Source organism: Caenorhabditis briggsae (assembly GCF_000004555.2).
Source record: "Caenorhabditis briggsae complete genome, chrI, whole genome shotgun sequence".
In the NCBI taxonomy this organism is placed as follows: domain Eukaryota; kingdom Metazoa; phylum Nematoda; class Chromadorea; order Rhabditida; family Rhabditidae; genus Caenorhabditis; species Caenorhabditis briggsae.
The window spans coordinates 983,911-1,004,048 of NC_013489.2; the positions used below are offsets into that span (position 1 = coordinate 983,911).

At 39.7% G+C, this 20,138-nt stretch overlaps 6 protein-coding genes across 6 annotated transcripts in view; 2 read left to right on the forward strand and 4 right to left on the reverse strand.

Annotated features, from left to right (window-relative positions):
• Positions 1-4,506, reverse strand: part of Cbr-gip-2 — a gene marked incomplete at both ends in the record, with an annotated part of 7,377 nt that extends 2,871 nt beyond the window's left edge. Inside the window, 5 exons of the mRNA XM_002648779.1 lie at positions 450-623; positions 787-1,269; positions 2,409-2,954; positions 3,477-3,619; positions 4,455-4,506. Of these exons, the coding sequence (XP_002648825.1) occupies positions 450-623; positions 787-1,269; positions 2,409-2,954; positions 3,477-3,619; positions 4,455-4,506 (1,398 nt within the window). The remainder of the gene's footprint in view (positions 1-449; positions 624-786; positions 1,270-2,408; positions 2,955-3,476; positions 3,620-4,454) is intronic.
• A 194-nt stretch (positions 4,507-4,700) lies between these two features.
• On the reverse strand, positions 4,701-7,698 carry CBG16940 (the record flags this gene model as incomplete). Its single annotated transcript, XM_045237168.1, has 5 exons — positions 4,701-4,917; positions 5,531-5,850; positions 5,916-6,152; positions 6,863-7,168; positions 7,216-7,698. The coding sequence occupies 5 exons, from the start codon at positions 7,696-7,698 to the stop codon at positions 4,701-4,703; spliced, it is 1,563 nt and encodes a 520-aa protein (XP_045096091.1).
• A 1,676-nt stretch (positions 7,699-9,374) lies between these two features.
• Positions 9,375-10,051, forward strand: CBG16942 (the record flags this gene model as incomplete). The annotated part of the gene is made up of 3 exons (XM_002648782.1): positions 9,375-9,578; positions 9,626-9,937; positions 9,986-10,051. The coding sequence occupies 3 exons, from the start codon at positions 9,375-9,377 to the stop codon at positions 10,049-10,051; spliced, it is 582 nt and encodes a 193-aa protein (XP_002648828.1).
• An 835-nt stretch (positions 10,052-10,886) lies between these two features.
• Cbr-mrpl-54 lies at positions 10,887-11,267 on the reverse strand (the record flags this gene model as incomplete). The annotated part of the gene is made up of 1 exon (XM_002648783.1): positions 10,887-11,267. One exon carries the CDS (start codon positions 11,265-11,267, stop codon positions 10,887-10,889), a length of 381 nt encoding a protein of 126 aa, XP_002648829.1.
• Positions 11,268-11,988: 721 nt separating this feature from the next.
• Positions 11,989-14,192, reverse strand: CBG16944 (the record flags this gene model as incomplete). The annotated part of the gene is made up of 4 exons (XM_002648784.1): positions 11,989-12,559; positions 12,624-13,704; positions 13,753-14,047; positions 14,109-14,192. 4 exons carry the CDS (start codon positions 14,190-14,192, stop codon positions 11,989-11,991), a joined length of 2,031 nt encoding a protein of 676 aa, XP_002648830.1.
• A 380-nt stretch (positions 14,193-14,572) lies between these two features.
• Positions 14,573-17,707, forward strand: Cbr-eft-2 (the record flags this gene model as incomplete). The annotated part of the gene is given in 6 exon segments (XM_045237347.1): positions 14,573-14,575; positions 14,956-15,170; positions 15,226-15,757; positions 15,813-17,316; positions 17,363-17,579; positions 17,590-17,707. 6 exon segments carry the CDS (start codon positions 14,573-14,575, stop codon positions 17,705-17,707), a joined length of 2,589 nt encoding a protein of 862 aa, XP_045096092.1.
• Positions 17,708-20,138: the final 2,431 nt, after the last annotated feature.

Consider the following 20,138-nt stretch of genomic DNA (forward strand, 5'->3'; position numbering starts at 1 on the left):
GAATGGCCTAGAAATAACCGTGTAATCACCTGGTAGGGTTTCTAGGAATTGTGCCATGGTGGCCTAGAAATCTCGAATTGCAAAAGTTAGGCCACTCTTCACTTGGTGGGTTTTTAGGTCGTTTTAACGTGGTAACCTAACTTTTGCGAGATGTATTTTCTAGGCCACCATGTTGAATTGTCTGAAAACCCTACCAGACGAATATCCAACCATTTCTAGCCCTTTTTGACATGGTGGCCTAGAAAACTCCACTTGCAAAAGCTAGGCCAACATGCTAAAATGGCTTAGAAATAGTCTGATACTGACCCAGAGCCATGTTGAGTTTTCTAGGCCACCATGGTGAATGGCCTAGAAACAACTTGATATTAGTCTAGTGAGGTTTCTAGGTCATTTAAACGTTGATGGCCTAGAAAACTCAACTTGCAAAAGTTAGGCCACACGCCCCTTACCGCTTCTTTCGGCTCCGTGGTATGTGATCCATGACGTGTACGCTGTCCCATCATGTCGAAGACGTTCTGTCGATCGATAATGAAACTGAAATACTTCCAGAACGGATGATGCTTCTCCGCCGCGGTGCCCAGAACATCCATCGTCAGTTTCTTCATTCGGAGATTACCGACTTCCTGGATAAAATTTCAAATTTTGAATTTTTGGCTTGGCGGGAAATTTGAAAATTTTTGAATTTAATTTTTTAAAAAGCATTTTTGGTCAATCTTCTATAAATTTTTGAATTTTTTTTTTGACTGGATTCAGGTCATTTTGAATTTTTTGGGATTTTCAACTAACATCAACTGGCTTAGATAGAATATCCGCTTTCAACGCATTCATCATAACGTCATGCGCACATGATCCACGAATCAGAAGCTCATGAATATCGCGAATCGCTTGATCCACATTCGTCGCATTCGTAATTTCCCTCAAAAGACACGCCGACTCTTTTCTCGAGAACTGTCCCAACATCCGGATCGTCGTGTTCACATCCAGATGACTCCAATCCACGTTTCGCACGTCTTCCATCACACTCTCCACCGATTCCTTCCCATTTTCCTGGCTTCCCGGCGATTTCTTCAACATTCTTCTCGAATTTTCCGCTTTCGACGCGTCCCCGAATTCGGCACATCTCACCAGAATATCCAGATATTTGAGAAAGAATTTCGGGCATAGGGAGTCAATAATCACGTATTTCGGCGATTTTGTGTGCTTCGTTTGGCTGGCCGACAGGCGTTTCCGGTGGTTCTCGTCGATTTGTTTCGTGGACCAGATGACGAACTGGAAAACAGGGGAAATTTGGAAGTTTACGTTCAATTTAGGCCGATTTCCAGTCATTTTAGGCTATTTTTAGGTAATTTGGCACATTTTAATGATATATATATGTATATATATATTGATTACTGTAACCGGTCCAAATCAGGCTCGCTTTGAAGCTGTCAAAAAGTTGGAACTTTTAGGATAAAAAAAAGGCAAAAACTAGTTTAAGTGAACTTTAAAACGCCAATCACTTTGAGCTCAATCATCTCAGCTTTTATCAGAGATATCGAAAATTTGTCAACTGATAAAATATCACTGATGATATGATAAACATTTTATCAATTGACGAAAATTTGATATCTCTCATAGAAGCCGAGATAATTGAGCTCAAAGAGCATTATCTAGAGGAAGAAAAACATTTTAACGTAAAAAAAACAAAAACTAGGTCAAAATTGACCTATTGTGACTTATTTTTTCTAGGTCATGACCTAGATTTTTACATGACATGGTCGATTTTTCTAGGTCATGTCCTAGTTTTTTTCTAGGTTACAGCCTAGTTTTTCCTAGGTCATGACCTAGTTTTTTTGGGCCGTGACCTAGATATTTTCAGGTCATAACCTACATTTTCCTATTTTTTTTTCAAAGTCATGACCTAGATTTCTCGGATCGTGATTTAATTTTTTCTAGGTCGTGACCTAGATTTTCCAGGTTGTAACCTAGTTTGGACGATTTTAGGCTTATTTTAGGCTGTTCAGGCCCATTTTTTGCCGTTTTTGACTTTTTGGGTCATTTAGGGTCAGTCATTTTTGGACGATTTTAGGTGGTTTAGGCCCATTTTAGGTGATTTTGAAGCGTTTCTAGGCCATTTCAGGCCAATTTTAGGCTGTTAAGGCCCATGTTTGGGCAGGTCATGACCTAAATTTTTTCTAGGTCATGACCTAGTTTTTTTTCAGGTCATGACCTAGCTTTTTCTAGGTCATGACCTATATTTTTTCCAGGTCATAGCCTAGTTTTTCTAGGTCATGAACTAAATTTGTTTAGGTCATGACCTAGATTTTCTAGGTCATGACCTAGTTTTTTCTAGGTCATGATCTAAATTTTTTCAGGTCATGACCTAGATTTTTGTCTCATGACCTAGATTTTTTCTTTAAAAAACGCACCTCATAATTCAAATAATCCGCCTCAAACTTGCACACCAATCTGCCAATGCTTCTCGCAAACACCGCCCATCCCGCCTGAAAAACGTCGTCTAAATCCTGAATATGCCCCGAGAAGACGTCCCGTCGCTTCGAATCGATCAGTGTGAGCACCTGTCCACCGATGAGCTGCTCCAGATATATCGTTTTGACGATGCCACAATAGAAAGTTAGCGATTCGTGGATTTTGTGCATTTCTCGGAACAGATTGTTCATTGGTTGAGTGGTTTCGGCACTCAAAGCGCTTAGTTTCGTACAGATATGGTTGACGAATCCATTGATTTTCTTTTCGATGGTTGCTGAGACGGCGGCGCCGATGGGCGAATAGGTGACGGCGTCGTGGATGATGGCGTAGCAGCAGATTTTGATTGTTGAGATTGTGATAAGGATTTCATGGAATCTCTCTAGCTGCGAGCGGATGTAGGGGTCGAAGGAGATGTTGACGACGATGGAGGTGGGGAGGAGGTGATCGTCGAACTCCTCGATGCGAATGTTCTCCGTTTGGTGGCCCTGGAAAAATGGGGGGTTTTTTATTCGTTTATTTTTGGATCAATATTTTTCATCCAACTAAATTACCGTAAAACCTGTATTAGAAGGGCCCCCATACTGTCACGTTTGAGCTCAATTATCTCGGCTCCTATGAGAGATAGCGAAAATTTGTCAACTGGTAAAATGTTTTTGATATTATGATAATGAATTTATCAGTAGACATCGTTTTCATATCTTTGACAGGAACCGTGATAAATTGGCTGAAAGTTTAAAGTCAGTGGGCCCTTCTATTACAGGTTTTACGGTAGATAAGATAGAAATCCGACGAGCACTACAAAACGGTACTATTTGGAATACCGTATCTTGGTCATGAACAAAGTTACAGACCAAACGGAAAGGATGGCTTGTGACTTTGTTCCCAGACATGATAAAGTGTCCCAAATAGTACCATTTTGTAGTGCTCGTCGAGTTCTATCTTATCTAACTCAGTTGGATGACAAATATTGATCCAGGGCCCCAGGGTCTGTTTGCAAGTATACTTACCACTAAAAAAAGTTTCAATTCGGTGAAAACCATCTCCTCTTGTTCTTCTGGCAGCACGTTGTGTAGCTGAGGCAATGGAGTCGGTATGCTCATGTAGAGTGGTGATGGCTCATCACAAACACGCACTCCGCGAAATTTGTTCACTGAAAATTACAGTTTTTCGACGAATTTTAGACCATTTTTAATGGATTTCGGTCAATTTTCATCCAAAATAGTCTAGAAATCGTTAAAAATGGTGCCAAACTCGTGAAAAATGACCGAAAATCATCTGAAATCGTCTAGAATTCATTTTGAAATGAAATGGTTTCAAATTCCAATAGAATTGATCTTAAATCTATGAGAAAATGATTCAGAATTAGTGCAAATTTAACCAAAACCATTAAAAAATTGTCTAGAAAATTATCAAAATTGACCAAAGTCCATTGGAAATCAATTTTGAAAATTTTCTAGAACTCTTTGTTTATTGGTTTTGGTTAAATTTGGACCGATTCTGAATCATTTTCCCATAGATTTAGAATCAATTCTATTGGAAGTTTGAACCATTTCATTTTAAAGTGAATTCCAGACGATTTCAGACGAATTTTGGTCATTTTCCATGAGTTTGGCACCATAGTTAACGATTTTCAGACCATTTTGGACAAATTTTGGGATGATTTTTGAAAGAAAATTTCAATATTCTTAACGAATTTTCAGATTTTTAAAAATGAATTTTCTCGCATTTTTTACTGTTTTTCATGAATTTTGGACCATTTTTCACGACTTTTCAGATTTTCAAAATTGACTAATCCATTAAATCCATTAAAAATGAATTTTGAGCTATTTTCAATGATTTTTCGGAATTTTTTCAATGATTTTGGAACATTTTCCAGCATTTTTGATGATTTTTCGATACATTTTGAATCTTTTTTCATGAATTTCGGACCATTTTCATGAATTTTGAACCATTTTTTTTATTTTTACCTAAATTCGAACACTTACACAATTGCTTCCTAATCTCCCGCCACTGCTCCATATGAGCGGCAGCTCTCATTGTTTGGCTTTGGTTTTACCTGAAATTTTATATATGAAAATCGCTGAAAATTGAGCAAAAAAACAGAGTAAAAATGAGAGAAATTGAGCAAAAAAGAACAAAACTTTCTGAAGAAAAATCAACAAAAAAAGCTTAAAAGTGACTAGAAAATTCAACTAAAAAAGCTATAAAAATCAAAATTAAAAAAAAAATCTCTAAAAATCCGTCGAAAATCGTTGATCCGTCCCCATAATCAATCCATCCTTCACTTCGATTTCCTGCCCATTTTCACCGGAAAACTGGAATTTCGGACTTTTTCCATAAATCCATTTCCACGATTTTAGCTCTTCGAGAATTTTCAAAATTTCTGGGTTTGCTGCGATTTTTGAACTAACATCGATCGTTTCGAATTGCGATTGTTCGAAGAGTTTTCTGGAAAAAAATTGAACTTTTTGAAATTTTTAATTTTTCGAAAAAAAAAATTTTTTATTGAGAAATCACATTTTTAGGTTACTTTTTATTTTGAATTTTTTCGGGAATTCGAAGTGATTTTTGGGAATTTTTTCGAAAATTTTCAAAAAAAAAAATTTTCAGATTTTTTAGAATTTTCGACGTTTTTTTCAAAAATTTAAAATTTTCGAATTTTTGCTATTAAATTTCAAAAAAAAATCTGCAAATTTCAACTAAAAAAGCTCAAAATTGGACCTTTTTTGCTCTTCAAAATTCCAAAATTGAGAAAAGTCCGCAAAGTGTCGTCAAGTTCAGTGCTTGCGGACTTTCACCTACCGTAATCTTTTAATAAATCTTGAAGTTTTTCTGTCAAATTCAAGTAAAAAACGTAGTTTTTGGGCAGGTAAAATAGAAAAATGTCAATTTTTTGCGAAATTTCGATGATTTTTCTCTAATGTATCGATATTTCTAGTGTATTTCGTATATTTTTTGGCAAAAAAAATTTTTTTCGAAAAGATTGCATTTTTCCACTTTTCTAGTTCATGTTTCAGCGATTTTCAGTAATTTTTAGCCATTTTTAACATAAAAATCACACCTATAAGCCTCGGAAATGGCCATTTCCGCCCCCTCAACACTCGCATTCCCATCATCTTCTCTCAAAAATCCCACAGCCAGCGCGCGGACACTTCTCGTCGCATTCGACTCGATTTGATCGCGAAATGGAGATTTTAGCGATTTTTTCAGAATTTCTAGGTCTGCATCGATTAAAAGTGTCAAATGATGATAGGCCTGCCCCTTGGCAATTCTGGCGGCCGTTCCAGAACATTTTCGATTTCCAGGCTGGAGTTCCATGTCGTCGCGGCTATTTGGGACGATTTGAACGGTGAAATTAGAGTTTAGAGCGTCGGAAATGAACTGAAATATTGAAAATTTGAAAAAAATATTTTTTTGAACATTTTCAAAAATTTCAAAATTCCTACTTTCAAATTTTTGGGTCGGCAGTGCTGCGCATGTGTCGTTAGCAGCGAAATGTTCAAATTCCCCTGATCATGATAAACGGTGCCTCCACCACTGTGTCTTCTGGCAATTTCGATATTTGTCTCCTTGGCAAATGGCAGATTCACTTCAACCCATGGATTTTGATGGCGCCCGATCACTACAGACGGTCGGTTACTCCACATTAACAGTACTTCTCCGCTACGCTCCACGTTATGGGTCTGGAAACAAAACACTTTGAAAAAAAGACAAAAAATCCGGCTAACCCGAAAAATGTGCTCCTCAAACGCTAGATTTTCAAAAATACATGTTGATGTAGATTTCAAAATTTTGCCGATTTTTCCTCTCGATATTGTACACATTTTTGAGTAGAAAAAAGTGTAAAAAATGGCTAAAAACCCGAAAAAATACCAAAAAATAGACAGTGGGAAAGCGAGAGAGTGTGGAGTGCGAAGAGGCGCAGAGTAGGGAAAGCGCGCTTCATTGCGAAACAAAAGCGAATCGTTGGCGGGAAGTACAAAGTTTCGAATTTTAATGGGAAAAATGGAAAAACGCGAAATTAATATTGTTCGAATTGAAAATACGAAAAAAAAAGAACAAAGAAGGGAATAGTTTCGATAGAAAGTAGGTAAAGTAGATTGAAAAATAGGAAAACATAGAGTATCCTCTAAACTCAGGAGGGAGGGCTCATGAGATTATAACTGTCCGGTTAAGCACAAGATAGTCGCATAAAATCCGAACAAACACAAAAGAACAAAAAATATCGCTAAGAGAACATCGAAGAGAGTTTCCCAGCTATAATCAGATATTACACATTCTTCACAACATTCGGGACAATCGGAGGAGCAATCGTTTGAATAGAGTGCAGAGCAGCGTTTATTCATCTCAAAATAATATCTTGTAATCAGTAAAATGACTAAATTCAACTTACCAAAGCATTTTTGAAGAAACTATTATGATGATACCATTTGAATTTATTGCAAATATATTCTCTCCTTGATTTCTCCTCTTCTTCATTTATCTCAGGCTTCGGCTCTCCATAAACCCGAACCAAACTAACACAAGTCATTTGAGAGTCTCCATAATTTTCCTTGAATCGAAATTGGACTGTTCCGATTAAAGGCACATTGAGATGAGAAGAAACATTACAGAACTGTTCAGTTCCAATTGATTGACTACTGTATTCACAGTTGGATACTAATAGTACCCAGTTTTGACATTTGGAATCAAAACACGCCTGAAAAATGATAAGGAAATCTTGAAGTATAAGAATGATATACTCACGACAACATCATAAGTCCTTGGAGTGCTCATTGGAATATGATGAGTCCATTTCGAATGTTGATATGATACAGAAATTGGTTTGATATTTTTGGCGAGATTGATAGTGAGTACTGAATTGTGTTCATTTGAACACCACGCTTTATGTGTTGGTGGTTGAGGACGATCGAGTAGAACAAGATTAGTTTGATCATATCCAATGATTGGATTCAAATTGGAACGAGAGGAATGAGTATTGCCCACAGATGCTCCTCTCAGATAATCAGCTGCATTCAATATGAGTTCTTTTTTGGGAATATATGAATCATTATTGGAAAGATTCAGAGGAGGAGGAGGAGTGATTAGTTCCTCAGCTTTAGGTTGTTTCGAATCAATAATTGGTTGTTCCATTACCATATTCTTCAATACATCAGCAGCTGATTGTACCAGAGGCTTTGAATTCTCACTTGGCTTCCCAGAAACTACTTTTCCTTCCAAAATGATCATTCGAGAATTAATGGAAGATACCTATAACAATCTACAGTGCGTAACATAAGTATAGGGCCACCCCAAAATCTAGCTAAAATTTTTTAAATCGCAATTTTTTGAAAATCTAAAAGCAGAATCGTGATCAGAATCCAAAATTACCCCAGGAAAATGATTTGGTAATTTTATTAATAAAACTTACCGGATGCCGGAACAAAAGCTAAAAAATCGGCTTCTGCAAGCGTAACATAAGTATAGGGCCACTTTGGGAATTAATTAAATTTGTTTATTGACCAGGTGTAATGAAACAATAGAGGGCAGGACATGAAAGACTCAGAAAAAATGTCCCTCACGAGGCCGATCTGAGTAGGGGAGGGGAAACGGGATAATTTAGATATTTGACACAGGAAAGATGTAACCGGTAGAAAAAGAAAAATAGGGAGCAAATATATCAATAACGGGTAATACTGGAAGAAATTAAGGATTCAAACTCGGAAGGTAGGAGAAATCGGGTAACTTGGGAAGTGATGGCGTTCCACAGGGGAACAATTGAAGAAAAATAGTCAAAGGAGTAGGGCTGAACAATAATTAAGTTCATAGGGCGACGAGGGGAGAGGAGTATTTGACATGTGCATTTAGGTTAGGAAAGTAGGCGGAGCCATTTAAAAATTTATAGAGAAGAATTAGTTGAGCTTTTAGCCTACGATGTCGAATGGAGAACACATTGAGGATAGAGAGACGATCAGAATAGTGACGATCAGAATAGAATTAGTGGCTGGGCACCCGAAAAACGTGAATCCGGTCAACCAAAAATCATATTTTAAGTAGCCTGTCACTGTTCGAATCATAATTTTCAAAAATAACTTTGTCTGCGTCCGTCAGATGGGCGCCAACCGCTGTTTTAGATCATTTTCAGTTGAACCGTCTGGATTATCAGCTGGAAGATCAGAAGTTCATACTAGAAAATCTCTAGGGCCTCAATATCAGTCCAGTAGACATTTCCTAGGTTCGCTAACTTTTTCGGGCTCATATGAAGTGCCCAACCGTGTTTCCGGAACCATGAAAGAGCCAAGAAGCTTGCGAGTACTTAAATTCTGGCAGTCACCAGCCCCAGGCATTATGGTTGATAACCGAAATTGAGAAGGCAAGGTGATAACGGATACAGCTAAACGGGTGTAAGTCATCAACATACATTTTAGCCGGTGAAAAACAGTTGATGGAACAGGGAGAAGCTTCAATAACCGCAGGAAAACCTTATCCTGAAGCAAAGCTTAATGGCCCTCATACAAATTAAGAATAAAGTTTCCGGCGATACTTCAGTTTGCTGATCGATCGTTTGGACATGTTTTATTACAGTTGCCAAGTCTGACTGCATAACCGGAACATCCTCATGCGCTTTATTTCGAGTTTTTAAGACGGTTGTTGTTATTTTCTCCAAACATTGGTTGTCTTGTGGTATTTGAAGCTCTCCCTGTCCCATCAACGGTTTTTCACCAGCTAAAATGCATGCTGATGACTTACACACGTTTAGCTGTATCCGTTATCACCTTGCCTTCTCAATTTCGGTTATCAACCATAATGCCTGGGGCTGGTGACTGCCAGAATTTAAGTACTCGCAAGATTATTGACTCTTTCATGGTTCCGGAAACGCGGTTGGGCACTTCATATGAGCCCGAAAAAGTTAGCGAACCTAGGAAATGTTTACTGGATATGATCAAACTAATCTTGTTCTACTCGATCGTCCTCAACCACCAACACATAAAGCGTGGTGTTCAAATGAACACAATTCAGTACTCACTATCAATCTCGCCAAAAATATCAAACCAATTTCTGTATCATATCAACATTCGAAATGGACTCATCATATTCCAATGAGCACTCCAAGGACTTATGATGTTGTCGTGAGTATATCATTCTTATACTTCAAGATTTCCTTATCATTTTTCAGGCGTGTTTTGATTCCAAATGTCAAAACTGGGTACTATTAGTATCCAACTGTGAATACAGTAGTCAATCAATTGGAACTGAACAGTTCTGTAATGTTTCTTCTCATCTCAATGTGCCTTTAATCGGAACAGTCCAATTTCGATTCAAGGAAAATTATGGAGACTCTCAAATGACTTGTGTTAGTTTGGTTCGGGTTTATGGAGAGCCGAAGCCTGAGATAAATGAAGAAGAGGAGAAGAGTTTGGAGAGTGAAGAGATTTGTACTGATTTGAAGTACTATTATCATAATAGCTACTACTTTAAATATACTTTGGTAAGTCGAATTCTGAGTATTAAATTGATTAAAAATTACAATTTTCAGGCTAACAAGAGCTGTTCTACACTCTATAAAAACGATTGCTGTTCCCGATTGTCCCGAGTGTTGTGAAGAATGTGTAATATCTGATTTGAACGAAAATACTCCATTTGTCCAAGTTCTAGTCTCATTACTTGCTCTTCCGTTTGTCTTAATTCTATTTTTAATCTCATGTACAATAATTGTTCTAATCGGTATGGCATGTTGTTGCTGCTGTTCTCCCAGTTATAGACGGAAATTCTTCTAACCGACTCTCTCATTTTTTTCTAATTTTTAAAATTGTATTTAAAATGTTTGATTGATTTCTTTACCCGTACTTGTACATATTTAATCATTGATTGACTCTTTTTTCCAATAAATAAAAATATTCAAATTACATATATTTTTTTGAGAAATTCTTCTAGAAGAATTCCGGATCATTCATTTTGTTTCGAATTAGTCGTCAAAGTTCCAGCTCTCCCACCAATAGAATCAAAATAAGCCCCTTTGGTTCCTGAAAAAAAAAATATATATTTAGACCAGAAAATTTGAAGAATTCTTGAATTTTTCTTTAAAACATTTCTAAATTCTTTTAAAATGTTTTGTAAAATTTATTCTATCTATAAGAATGAATGAAAAAAGAACAATACAAATACAATAAAAAAGAGAAAAATACAAACAAACATGAGGGATTTTTGTAAATCTAAATATTTCGAAAACTAAAATTTTTCTTGCTTACATTTTATTCTCACTGTCCCTACTCAATTTACACTAAAAATACCAAATTCTGAAAATTTTCGCGACCTAAAAAAGCAGCAAAACTTTTACAGAAATTTACAAAAATCCCACATGTGTGAATACAAAAAAAAGAAGAATTTAAACAAAAAAAAAGGAAAAAATCTCTTTTTAAAAAAATCGACACTATCAACTACTGCTTCTTCATGCTCGGACTATTCTGTAGATGCAAGAATCGCGTCTTCAACTTCTGAATCCGTTGATTCTGCTCGATTTGTCGCTTCCTCAACGCTCTCCAGTACGCCCATCCGTCCGTATCCGGGTCCAAGTCCTCCAACTCTCGTGGCGCTCGAAGGTCCAGTTTGAACAGCCACTCGGGATATTCCGAGTCCGGAAGAATCTTCGGTCCCGGCTCTTCTCCTTGTGTGTAGGCGTTGATGCACACGTGGGTGGCTAGTTTGACGGCGTCCTCGTCGACGAACGATTTGTCGACTTTGACACCGGCACCCGCCGCCGCTGCTTTCGGTGGGTAGGCTCTGCGGAATGTGAGATGCGTCAAAGCTGCTCGAAGCATCTGGAATATTCATATTTTATATATTAGTTTCGGGTCAAAATCATCAAAAATGGCCCAAAAATCATGAAAAATAGTCCAAAAATCATAAAAATTGACCTAAAAATCATCAAAGATGATTTTAAAAACGAAAAAACTGATACTTCTGTCAATTAACGAAGCTTTTCTGACCCAAAAATCGATTTTTTTTTAGTAAAAAAAAATTTGATTCTTAAAAATCCGTTTTCGGCACCTAAATCAACACAAACACCATCGTAAATCCACACAGATATCGATTTTTAAATAAAAATTCGACAAAGAATCGAAAAAAAAAAATAAAAATTTCAGTCTAAAAACCAATATTTTCAGCTGAAAAATTGAAATTTCATCGAATTTTCTGAATACGACACCTTTTTCCACGTGGAATCCACGTCAAATCGCCGCGAGACCCACTAGCGAAACTCGCTGCTCCTTCAAACTACTGTAATCTCCGAGAGCGGGTCTCGCAGCGAATTGACGTTTTCCGTGTATTTTCGAATACATTTTGTGGGGAAAAAGCCGGAAATTGACACATTTTCGGCTTGTAGAAAGCTTGATTCGAAAATAAAAGTTCAGATTCAGACTTTTCTACATAAAAAAAAAATGAAAAAAGATATAAAAAAGAAATTATACAGAAATGTTTTTTCTTTAAGAACCGAGACCAAAAAGTGAAACAAAATTCGAAAGATAAATATGATTAAAAAAATTATTCCAATGAGCTCAATTTGCTGGATCTGACACGTTTCGCCGCCGATTTCGGTGGAGTCGTCGTCGTCAATCCACGCTTCAAACCGCTGCTTTGTCTCCTCTCTCCATCGAAATTCTGCACATACATCTGCTTCGGCGCCGCACCGCCCGAGTTCAAAACTTCTTGGAAGGAAACTGCCAGCGCAGTTTTCGAAAGAAGACTTGGTTTTAGGTGTTTCTGGAAGCTTCCAGCGTCTTCCGCTTCCCCAGCCGCCACTTTTTCAGTCTTCCTCATCATCATTCTTCCAGCGCGCGCGAAAATTGCATCATCTTCGTTCGAATGAGTCTGCTCCAGAAGTAGCAACTCCTCGGCGTGCTCAATTCGATACTTGATCATCTCCGCGCGCTCCTTCTTCTTCTCCTCATCCTCATCGGGCTCCTCGTCCTCCTGTTGCTCTTCGGCGCCATCGTCTCCCATGCCAATCTTTACTTCCATCTCCTCTCGTAGCTTGAACCTGAACTGTCGGTTCGTCTCCACACCTCCCAGGTCGCCATCAGCCAGAAGACGTTCTTGAAGCTTCGCGAGCGCTCTGAAAATTGCTTTTTCGTAAAAATCAGTCCCAGGAATCCCAAAAAACCACACACCCCACCTACCTCGTCTCCTTATCATTCTCCTGCTTCAACAACATTCTAAAATTCTGCTTTCGAATCGTGTCATCATCCGGCACGTCGTCTGCATCTCCCTCTTCTGCTTCATAGGCATTCTCCACGCCTTCCTCGTCCTCCAGGTCACTTCCCACGTCGTCACCTGACAACGAAGCTTCGTCGTCGAACAGAGTGCGCTTCTTGATCTGCTTCTTGTACTCCTGATGCTCGATTCGCTTGATGACAGCCAGCTCGTCATCCTCGTCGTCGAAATTGGGTTCTGGAGCGTTGTCTTCTTCTTCTTCTTCTTCTGGCTCTTCCTCGTCTTCTGGATCCTCCTCAACGTCTTCTGCTTCCTCCTCTTCTGAATCCTCATCCTCACTGATCACCACCCTAGTTCTATGCATTTCAGGGACCGTTTCAGGTAGTTCTTCCTTTTTTTCAGGGGGATTCAGTTCTGCAAAGACGTCTACACTCTCTTGAGCTTCTTCCTCATCGTCAGAATCCAGAATCCTAGATTTCTTCTTTGACTTCACGGGACCCTCCTCCTCCTCCTCCTCTTCGACGTCTTCTGAACGCTTAGAACCTTCAGAAGCCTCCCCAACGCCTCCAGGAGCCAGCAGCATTTGCAGTGTATCCGGAAACTCTTCGAACTTTCCAGAACAGAAGTTCAGAAGGTCCTCCTGGCTCTCCCCACCTCCACCGAGTAGCTGACTCATCGTGGGCACCGTCTCCTCAGGGGACTCCTCAATAGAGAATACCGACCCGGGACCCGATCTTTTGGCATTATTGAAGACGTCAAAGGTGAAGGAGTCGTTGAGAAGGTTCACGCTCATTTCATCGTCCTCCTTATCTTCTGAATCCTCCTCCGGCGGCTTATAATCCTCGTCATCCTCACTATTGTACTCCTCTTCTGGCTTTTTCGTCTTCTTCTTCTTGATAACCACCTCTTCTTCCTCTTCCTCCTCACTTGACACCTTCAAATGCTCATTATCTTCTTCATACATCTTCCGACGCTCCTCCTGAGCCTTCCGCCGCTTTACGGACATTGACGCCTTTAGCTTATTCTGGAGAGTCTCTCTGACGAGTACTGGAAAAACTTAGATATCACAATTTCCGCTTTTTAAAGGCTACTTACAGCTCTTCGGGGCATTTCTGCCTATATGCCTTGGAACGGCGAACTTTTTCGAATCTTCCGGACTTTTTGGCTTCTTTGGCAGCGTTCCAGTGTTAAACGTCTTCTTAAACCATCGATTACTCGGGTGATCGTCTTCATTCGTGAGATCGATTGTGTTATTTCCGGAATTTCCGAGTCTTGGAGCGCCAGGACCTCTGGCGAGGGCTAGCGCTTTTCGACGCTCCAGACGACGTTGCTTACGCTCTTCTTCCGCTGTTTTATCGTCGATTTCGTTTTCTTTCGGGAGAATTTGATCCTGAAAATTGATTTTTTGGGGGAAAATTGATTTTTAGGCGGAAAAATGGATTTTTGCTTACTTGGGACCCAGAATTTGGTGTTTCGACGGTCAGAGACGATGGAGAATCTGTGTCGTCGGTGGTGGAAGGCGTGAGAATATCCATTCTGCAAGAATTTAGAATTTTTAGGCTTAAAAATAAATGGAAATCTAAGAAAAAGCCTAAATTTCTGATTTTCATGCGGTTTTCATGCAATTTATACTGAAAATTTCGAATTTTTAATTATTTTGATCAAATTCCTCAAAGAAAACCCCCAGAAATCTGAAATTCCCCCATTCAAATCAACGGAAAGGCGCGAAAATCGGCGCGACTTGGCAGCGAGCCAAGTGTTTGAATTGGCGCGCTACCGTACCTTGCCTGCGCATCTAAGTGTGTCTCGCTGGAGGAGTTTTCCCACCAAATTTCTTCACTCTTGTCACGCCGCTATCCTCTGTGCGGTCCTTTTTTGTTGTTGTTTCTGAAGAGAATCCCACAAAAAACTAAAAATGGTGAGTATTTTCATTAATTGTCTGAAAATGTGCTGGAAACCCTAACGAAAATTCGATTCCGACAAGATAAATTTTAGGCCTAAAACTTAATTAATTTTGGAACGGTAAAAATCGAAATATTTTGGGCCTCGCTTCTTATAGAAGCTTTTCTGTGTATTCGGAAGAAGATTTTGTCAATTTCCTCAGTCGAATTTGCTGTAAATCCCTAAAATTCTGTAAATACAATGATTCTTCGAAAAATACATCTTGTGACCTAATTTCGTAACACTTGCTCTGGGAGTTGTCTAAATTAGTGACTGTGAGTCGGAGTATAGGAATAATGAGGTAACAGAACAGTCTCCAACTTGAGTATTTGAATATGCAAGTTATTTGATTTTCAGGTCAACTTCACGGTCGATGAGATCCGTGCGCTTATGGATCGCAAGCGCAACATCCGTAACATGTCCGTCATTGCTCACGTCGATCACGGAAAATCCACCCTCACCGATTCCCTCGTCTCCAAGGCCGGTATCATCGCCGGAGCCAAGGCCGGAGAAACTCGTTTCACTGACACCCGTAAGGACGAGCAGGAACGTTGTATTACCATCAAGTCTACGTAAGTTTCGCATGATGATGCGATTTGGTTCGGAAGTTCAATGACTCTTTTTCAGTGCCATCTCTCTTTTCTTCGAGCTTGACAAGAAGGATTTGGACTTCGTCAAGGGAGAGCAACAATTCGAAACCGTCGAGGTCGACGGAAAGAAGGAGAAGTACAACGGTTTCTTGATCAACTTGATCGATTCCCCCGGTCACGTTGACTTCTCGTCTGAAGTTACTGCCGCTCTTCGTGTTACTGATGGAGCTCTCGTCGTCGTCGATTGCGTCTCCGGAGTGTGTGTCCAGACCGAAACTGTGCTCCGTCAAGCTATTGCTGAGCGTATCAAGCCAGTTCTTTTCATGAACAAGATGGACCGTGCTCTTCTCGAGTTGCAACTTGGAGCTGAGGAACTCTTCCAAACCTTCCAACGTATTGTTGAGAACATCAACGTCATCATCGCCACCTACGGAGACGACGACGGACCGATGGGACCAATCATGGTCGATCCATCTGTCGGAAACGTCGGATTCGGATCTGGACTCCACGGATGGGCCTTCACCCTCAAGCAATTCTCTGAGATGTACGCCGACAAGTTCGGAGTTCAGGTATGTTCACATTCACCTAACTAATTTCAAATATATATATTCACATGTGTTTCAGGTTGACAAGCTCATGAAGAACCTCTGGGGAGATCGTTTCTTCGACCTCAAGACCAAGAAGTGGAGCAACACCCAAACCGATGACGCCAAGAGAGGATTCAACCAATTCGTTCTTGACCCAATCTTCATGGTCTTCGATGCCATCATGAACCTCAAGAAGGACAAGACCGCTGCTCTCGTTGAAAAGCTCGGAATCAAGCTCGCTAACGACGAGAAGGACTTGGAAGGAAAGCCACTCATGAAGGCTTTCATGCGTAGATGGCTCCCAGCCGGAGACACTATGCTCCAGATGATCACCTTCCACTTGCCATCCCCAGTGACTGCCCAAAAATACAGAATGGAGATGCTTTACGAGGGACCACATGACGATGAGGCCGCCGTTGCCATCAAGACCTGCGACCCTAACGGACCACTCATGATGTACGTCTCCAAGATGGTGCCAACATCCGACAAGGGACGTTTCTACGCTTTCGGACGTGTCTTCTCCGGAAAGGTTGCCACCGGAATGAAGGCCCGTATCCAGGGACCAAACTACGTTCCAGGAAAGAAGGAGGATCTCTACGAGAAGACCATCCAACGTACCATCCTCATGATGGGAAGATACATCGAGCCAATTGAGGATATTCCATCCGGAAACATCGCTGGACTCGTCGGAGTCGATCAATACCTCGTCAAGGGAGGAACCATCACCACCTACAAGGATGCCCACAACATGCGTGTCATGAAGTTCTCCGTCTCTCCAGTCGTGCGTGTCGCCGTCGAGGCCAAGAACCCAGCCGATCTTCCAAAGCTCGTCGAAGGACTTAAGCGTCTTGCCAAGTCCGACCCAATGGTCCAATGTATCTTCGAAGAATCCGGAGAGCACATCATCGCCGGAGCTGGAGAACTCCACTTGGAAATCTGTCTTAAGGATTTGGAGGAAGACCACGCCTGCATCCCACTCAAGAAATCCGACCCAGTCGTCTCATACCGTGAAACCGTCCAAGCCGAGTCCAACCAGATCTGCTTGTCCAAATCTCCAAACAAGCACAACCGTCTCCACTGTACCGCTCAGCCGATGCCAGATGGTCTCGCCGACGATATCGAAGGAGGAACCGTCAACGCTCGTGATGAGTTCAAGGCTCGTGCCAAGATTCTCGCCGAGAAGTACGAATACGACGTCACTGAGGCCCGTAAGATCTGGTGCTTCGGACCAGACGGAACCGGACCAAATCTCTTGTTCGATGTCACCAAGGGAGTTCAATACCTCAACGAAATCAAGGATTCCGTCGTCGCTGGATTCCAATGGGCCACCCGTGAAGGAGTTCTCTCCGACGAAAACATGCGCGGAGTTCGCTTCAACATCCATGACGTCACCCTCCACGCTGACGCCATCCACAGAGGAGGAGGTCAAATCATCCCAACTGCCCGTCGTGTGTTCTACGCTTCCATCCTTACCGCCGAGCCACGTATTCTCGAGCCAGTGTACTTGGTCGAAATTCAATGCCCAGAAGCCGCCGTTGGAGGTTTGTTTCTAGACTAAACTATCTATTTCTAATTGTTTCATTCCAGGTATCTACGGAGTGTTGAACAGAAGAAGAGGACACGTCTTCGAGGAGTCCCAAGTCACCGGAACCCCAATGTTCGTCGTCAAGGCTTACTTGCCTGTCAACGAGTCCTTCGGATTCACCGCTGATCTCCGCTCCAACACCGGAGGACAAGCCTTCCCACAATGCGTGTTCGACCATTGGCAGGTGCTCCCAGGAGACCCACTCGAGGCCGGAACCAAGCCAAACCAGATCGTCTTGGACACCAGAAAGAGAAAGGGACTCAAGGAGGGTATCCCAGCCCTCGACAACTATCTCGACAAGATGTAATTCTGTCAAGACTTGTTTATTGTTAAATTTTCTATTATAATAAACACGGTTGTTTGTTACATTTTCTCCAAAAATCTTTTTTGTTCTGATCCTGATATACAAATCAAATGGAATAAATCGTAAAAAAAATTTTATTCGGTTCAAAAAACAAACAAGAAAGAAAAGTTAATGTTTCAGATGTTCAGGCTCATCTCCTCAGCAGTCCATTTTCCATATAGACTTGCAATTCTTTTTGATCTCCTGGAATTCAAACTGTTGACCTACCTAAAAATGCGGGCAGTTAACATTAACAACTTTGTTTTATTTTGTGATGTTGTCTTTATGCTGATCACTTGTCACTTCCCATTCTTTCTCCACTGTTTTCCTTCTTTTTTTGTCCCATTTCTTTTCCCCAACGCGGCACTCTCTCTGACTCACAGAAGTGATGCAAAACTCTGAAGAAAAAAAACGATGTGGCGCGACGACCGGCGGCACAGAACGATTGGGGAAGAAGAGATGAAAAAGAAAGCCCCATCGGACACTCTTCTCTCTCTCTCTCTCACTCACAAACACACAAAAATGTTTTTGTGAGAAAGAGAGAGAAGGAAGAGTTCTTTCAGTATTGCCCCCTGCTGCCGTCGTTTTCAATAGGTCCCCTGGCTTTCGTTTTGTTTTTATCGCCCAGGATTTTCGGAGGATTTGCGCGGTGCAAATCGGCTCATTTTGAGTGGATTTTGGCTCAAAAATAGGGCATTTTTGAAGAAAATTTTTAAGTTTTCCAGAAGTTTATGTGAGACTTCTGAAGATCCTATTTCAGGGGATTTTAAGGCGATTTTCAGTAAAACTTCGAAATTTTTTACAAAAATTGAGATATTCTTCTCGAATTCGTGTGATTTTCACATGAAATTCACCGAAAAAATCGGTGATCGCTGTCTGCGAAAATGGCGAAAAAGCGGCCGAAAAACTGATAAAAGGAGACAGAAAAATGATAGTAAATTGTCATTTTGCTATTAAAAAAAGCGCTTTTTTATCAATTTTTAGGCCGAAATTCCCAAATTCCCCCGATTTTTCCCTATTTTTCGGCCAAAATTCACATTTTTTCAGGATTTTTCAAGATAAATTCAGAATTCTCCCGATTTTTCGGGCAAAATTCCGAATTTTCTCCGATTTTTTATCGATTTTTCGTCCGATTTTCTCGGATTTTCCGACCAAAATTTTCAAATTCCCCCGAGTTCCGTCAGATTTTTCGACCAAACTTCCGAATTTTCTCCGATTTGTTTCACGAATTTCGGCCGAAATTCAAATTTTTTCACGATTTTTCTCCGATTTTTTCGGATTTTTCGACAAAATGTTAAAATTTTCCCGATTTTTCGAGAAAAATTCCAAAAATTTTCAGAATTTTTCTCCGATTTTTCTCTGATTTTTAAGCCGAAATTCTGAATTTTTCGTCCGATTTTCTCGGATTTTTCGACCAAAATTCCAAAATTTCGCCGATTTTTCCCGTTTTATCGGCCAAAATTTAAATTTTTTCAGAATTTTCCTCTGATTTTTACTGGTTTTTCGACCAAAATCCCGAATTTTTTCCCGATTTCTTAGCGATTTTTCGTCCGGTTATTCTCAGATTTTTCGGCCGAAATTCCCAAATTACTCCGTTTTTTTCTGATTTTTCGACACAAATTCAAAATTTTTCCAGAATTTTCCTCTGATTTTTATCGACTTTTCGCTAATTTTGGGCCCAAATTTTGCTAATTTTTTGCCCAAATTGTTAAATAAAATTGTGGTTAATTCGATGATGTCCTTGAAATTTTCTCAAAAAAAAAAACAATCATTGAACCGTTCAAAATCGCTCAAATTTCCGATTTTTCGAATTAAAATTCTCTGTTTTTTTTTTGTTTTTTCGAAAGTTTTTTCCCCAAACACTTGACAATTTTCCTTGTTTTTTTGTACTTTATGTTTTCGTTTTTTCTTTTTTTTTTGAAAAAAAATGTTGAAAATCAGAAAATAACGCCCAAGTTGTGTCATATGATGCAATTGATATTTTTAGCGATTTTTGCAATTTTTTGACATCAAAAATTAATTGGGATAATTATTGGTCTTGAAGAATCTTTATTCGAAAGCAAATCTGAAAATGCGCCAAATGCGCTCCAATGAGAATTTTCATTTTTCGCCGAAATTTTGCATTTTTTGTGAAAATTTCGAAAAAATTGCTCAAATCGCTGTATTAGAGAGTCGTAAAAGATTAAAAATTGGTACAAGTATTTTGCTGGAAATTTGAAAATTTTCGAAAAAAATTTTTACATTTTTGACAGAAATTTTTTTCTAAATACAAAAAATCGGAAATTTCGAAAAATTCGAGAATTTTGCATCTTTAAGTTGTCTGGAATTTTCAATTTTAGATCGATTTTTTTGTAAAAATTCACAAAATCGGAAATTTTGAGAAATTGAAAAAAAATATTTTGTAAAAATTCAATTTTTTTGGAATTTACCAAATT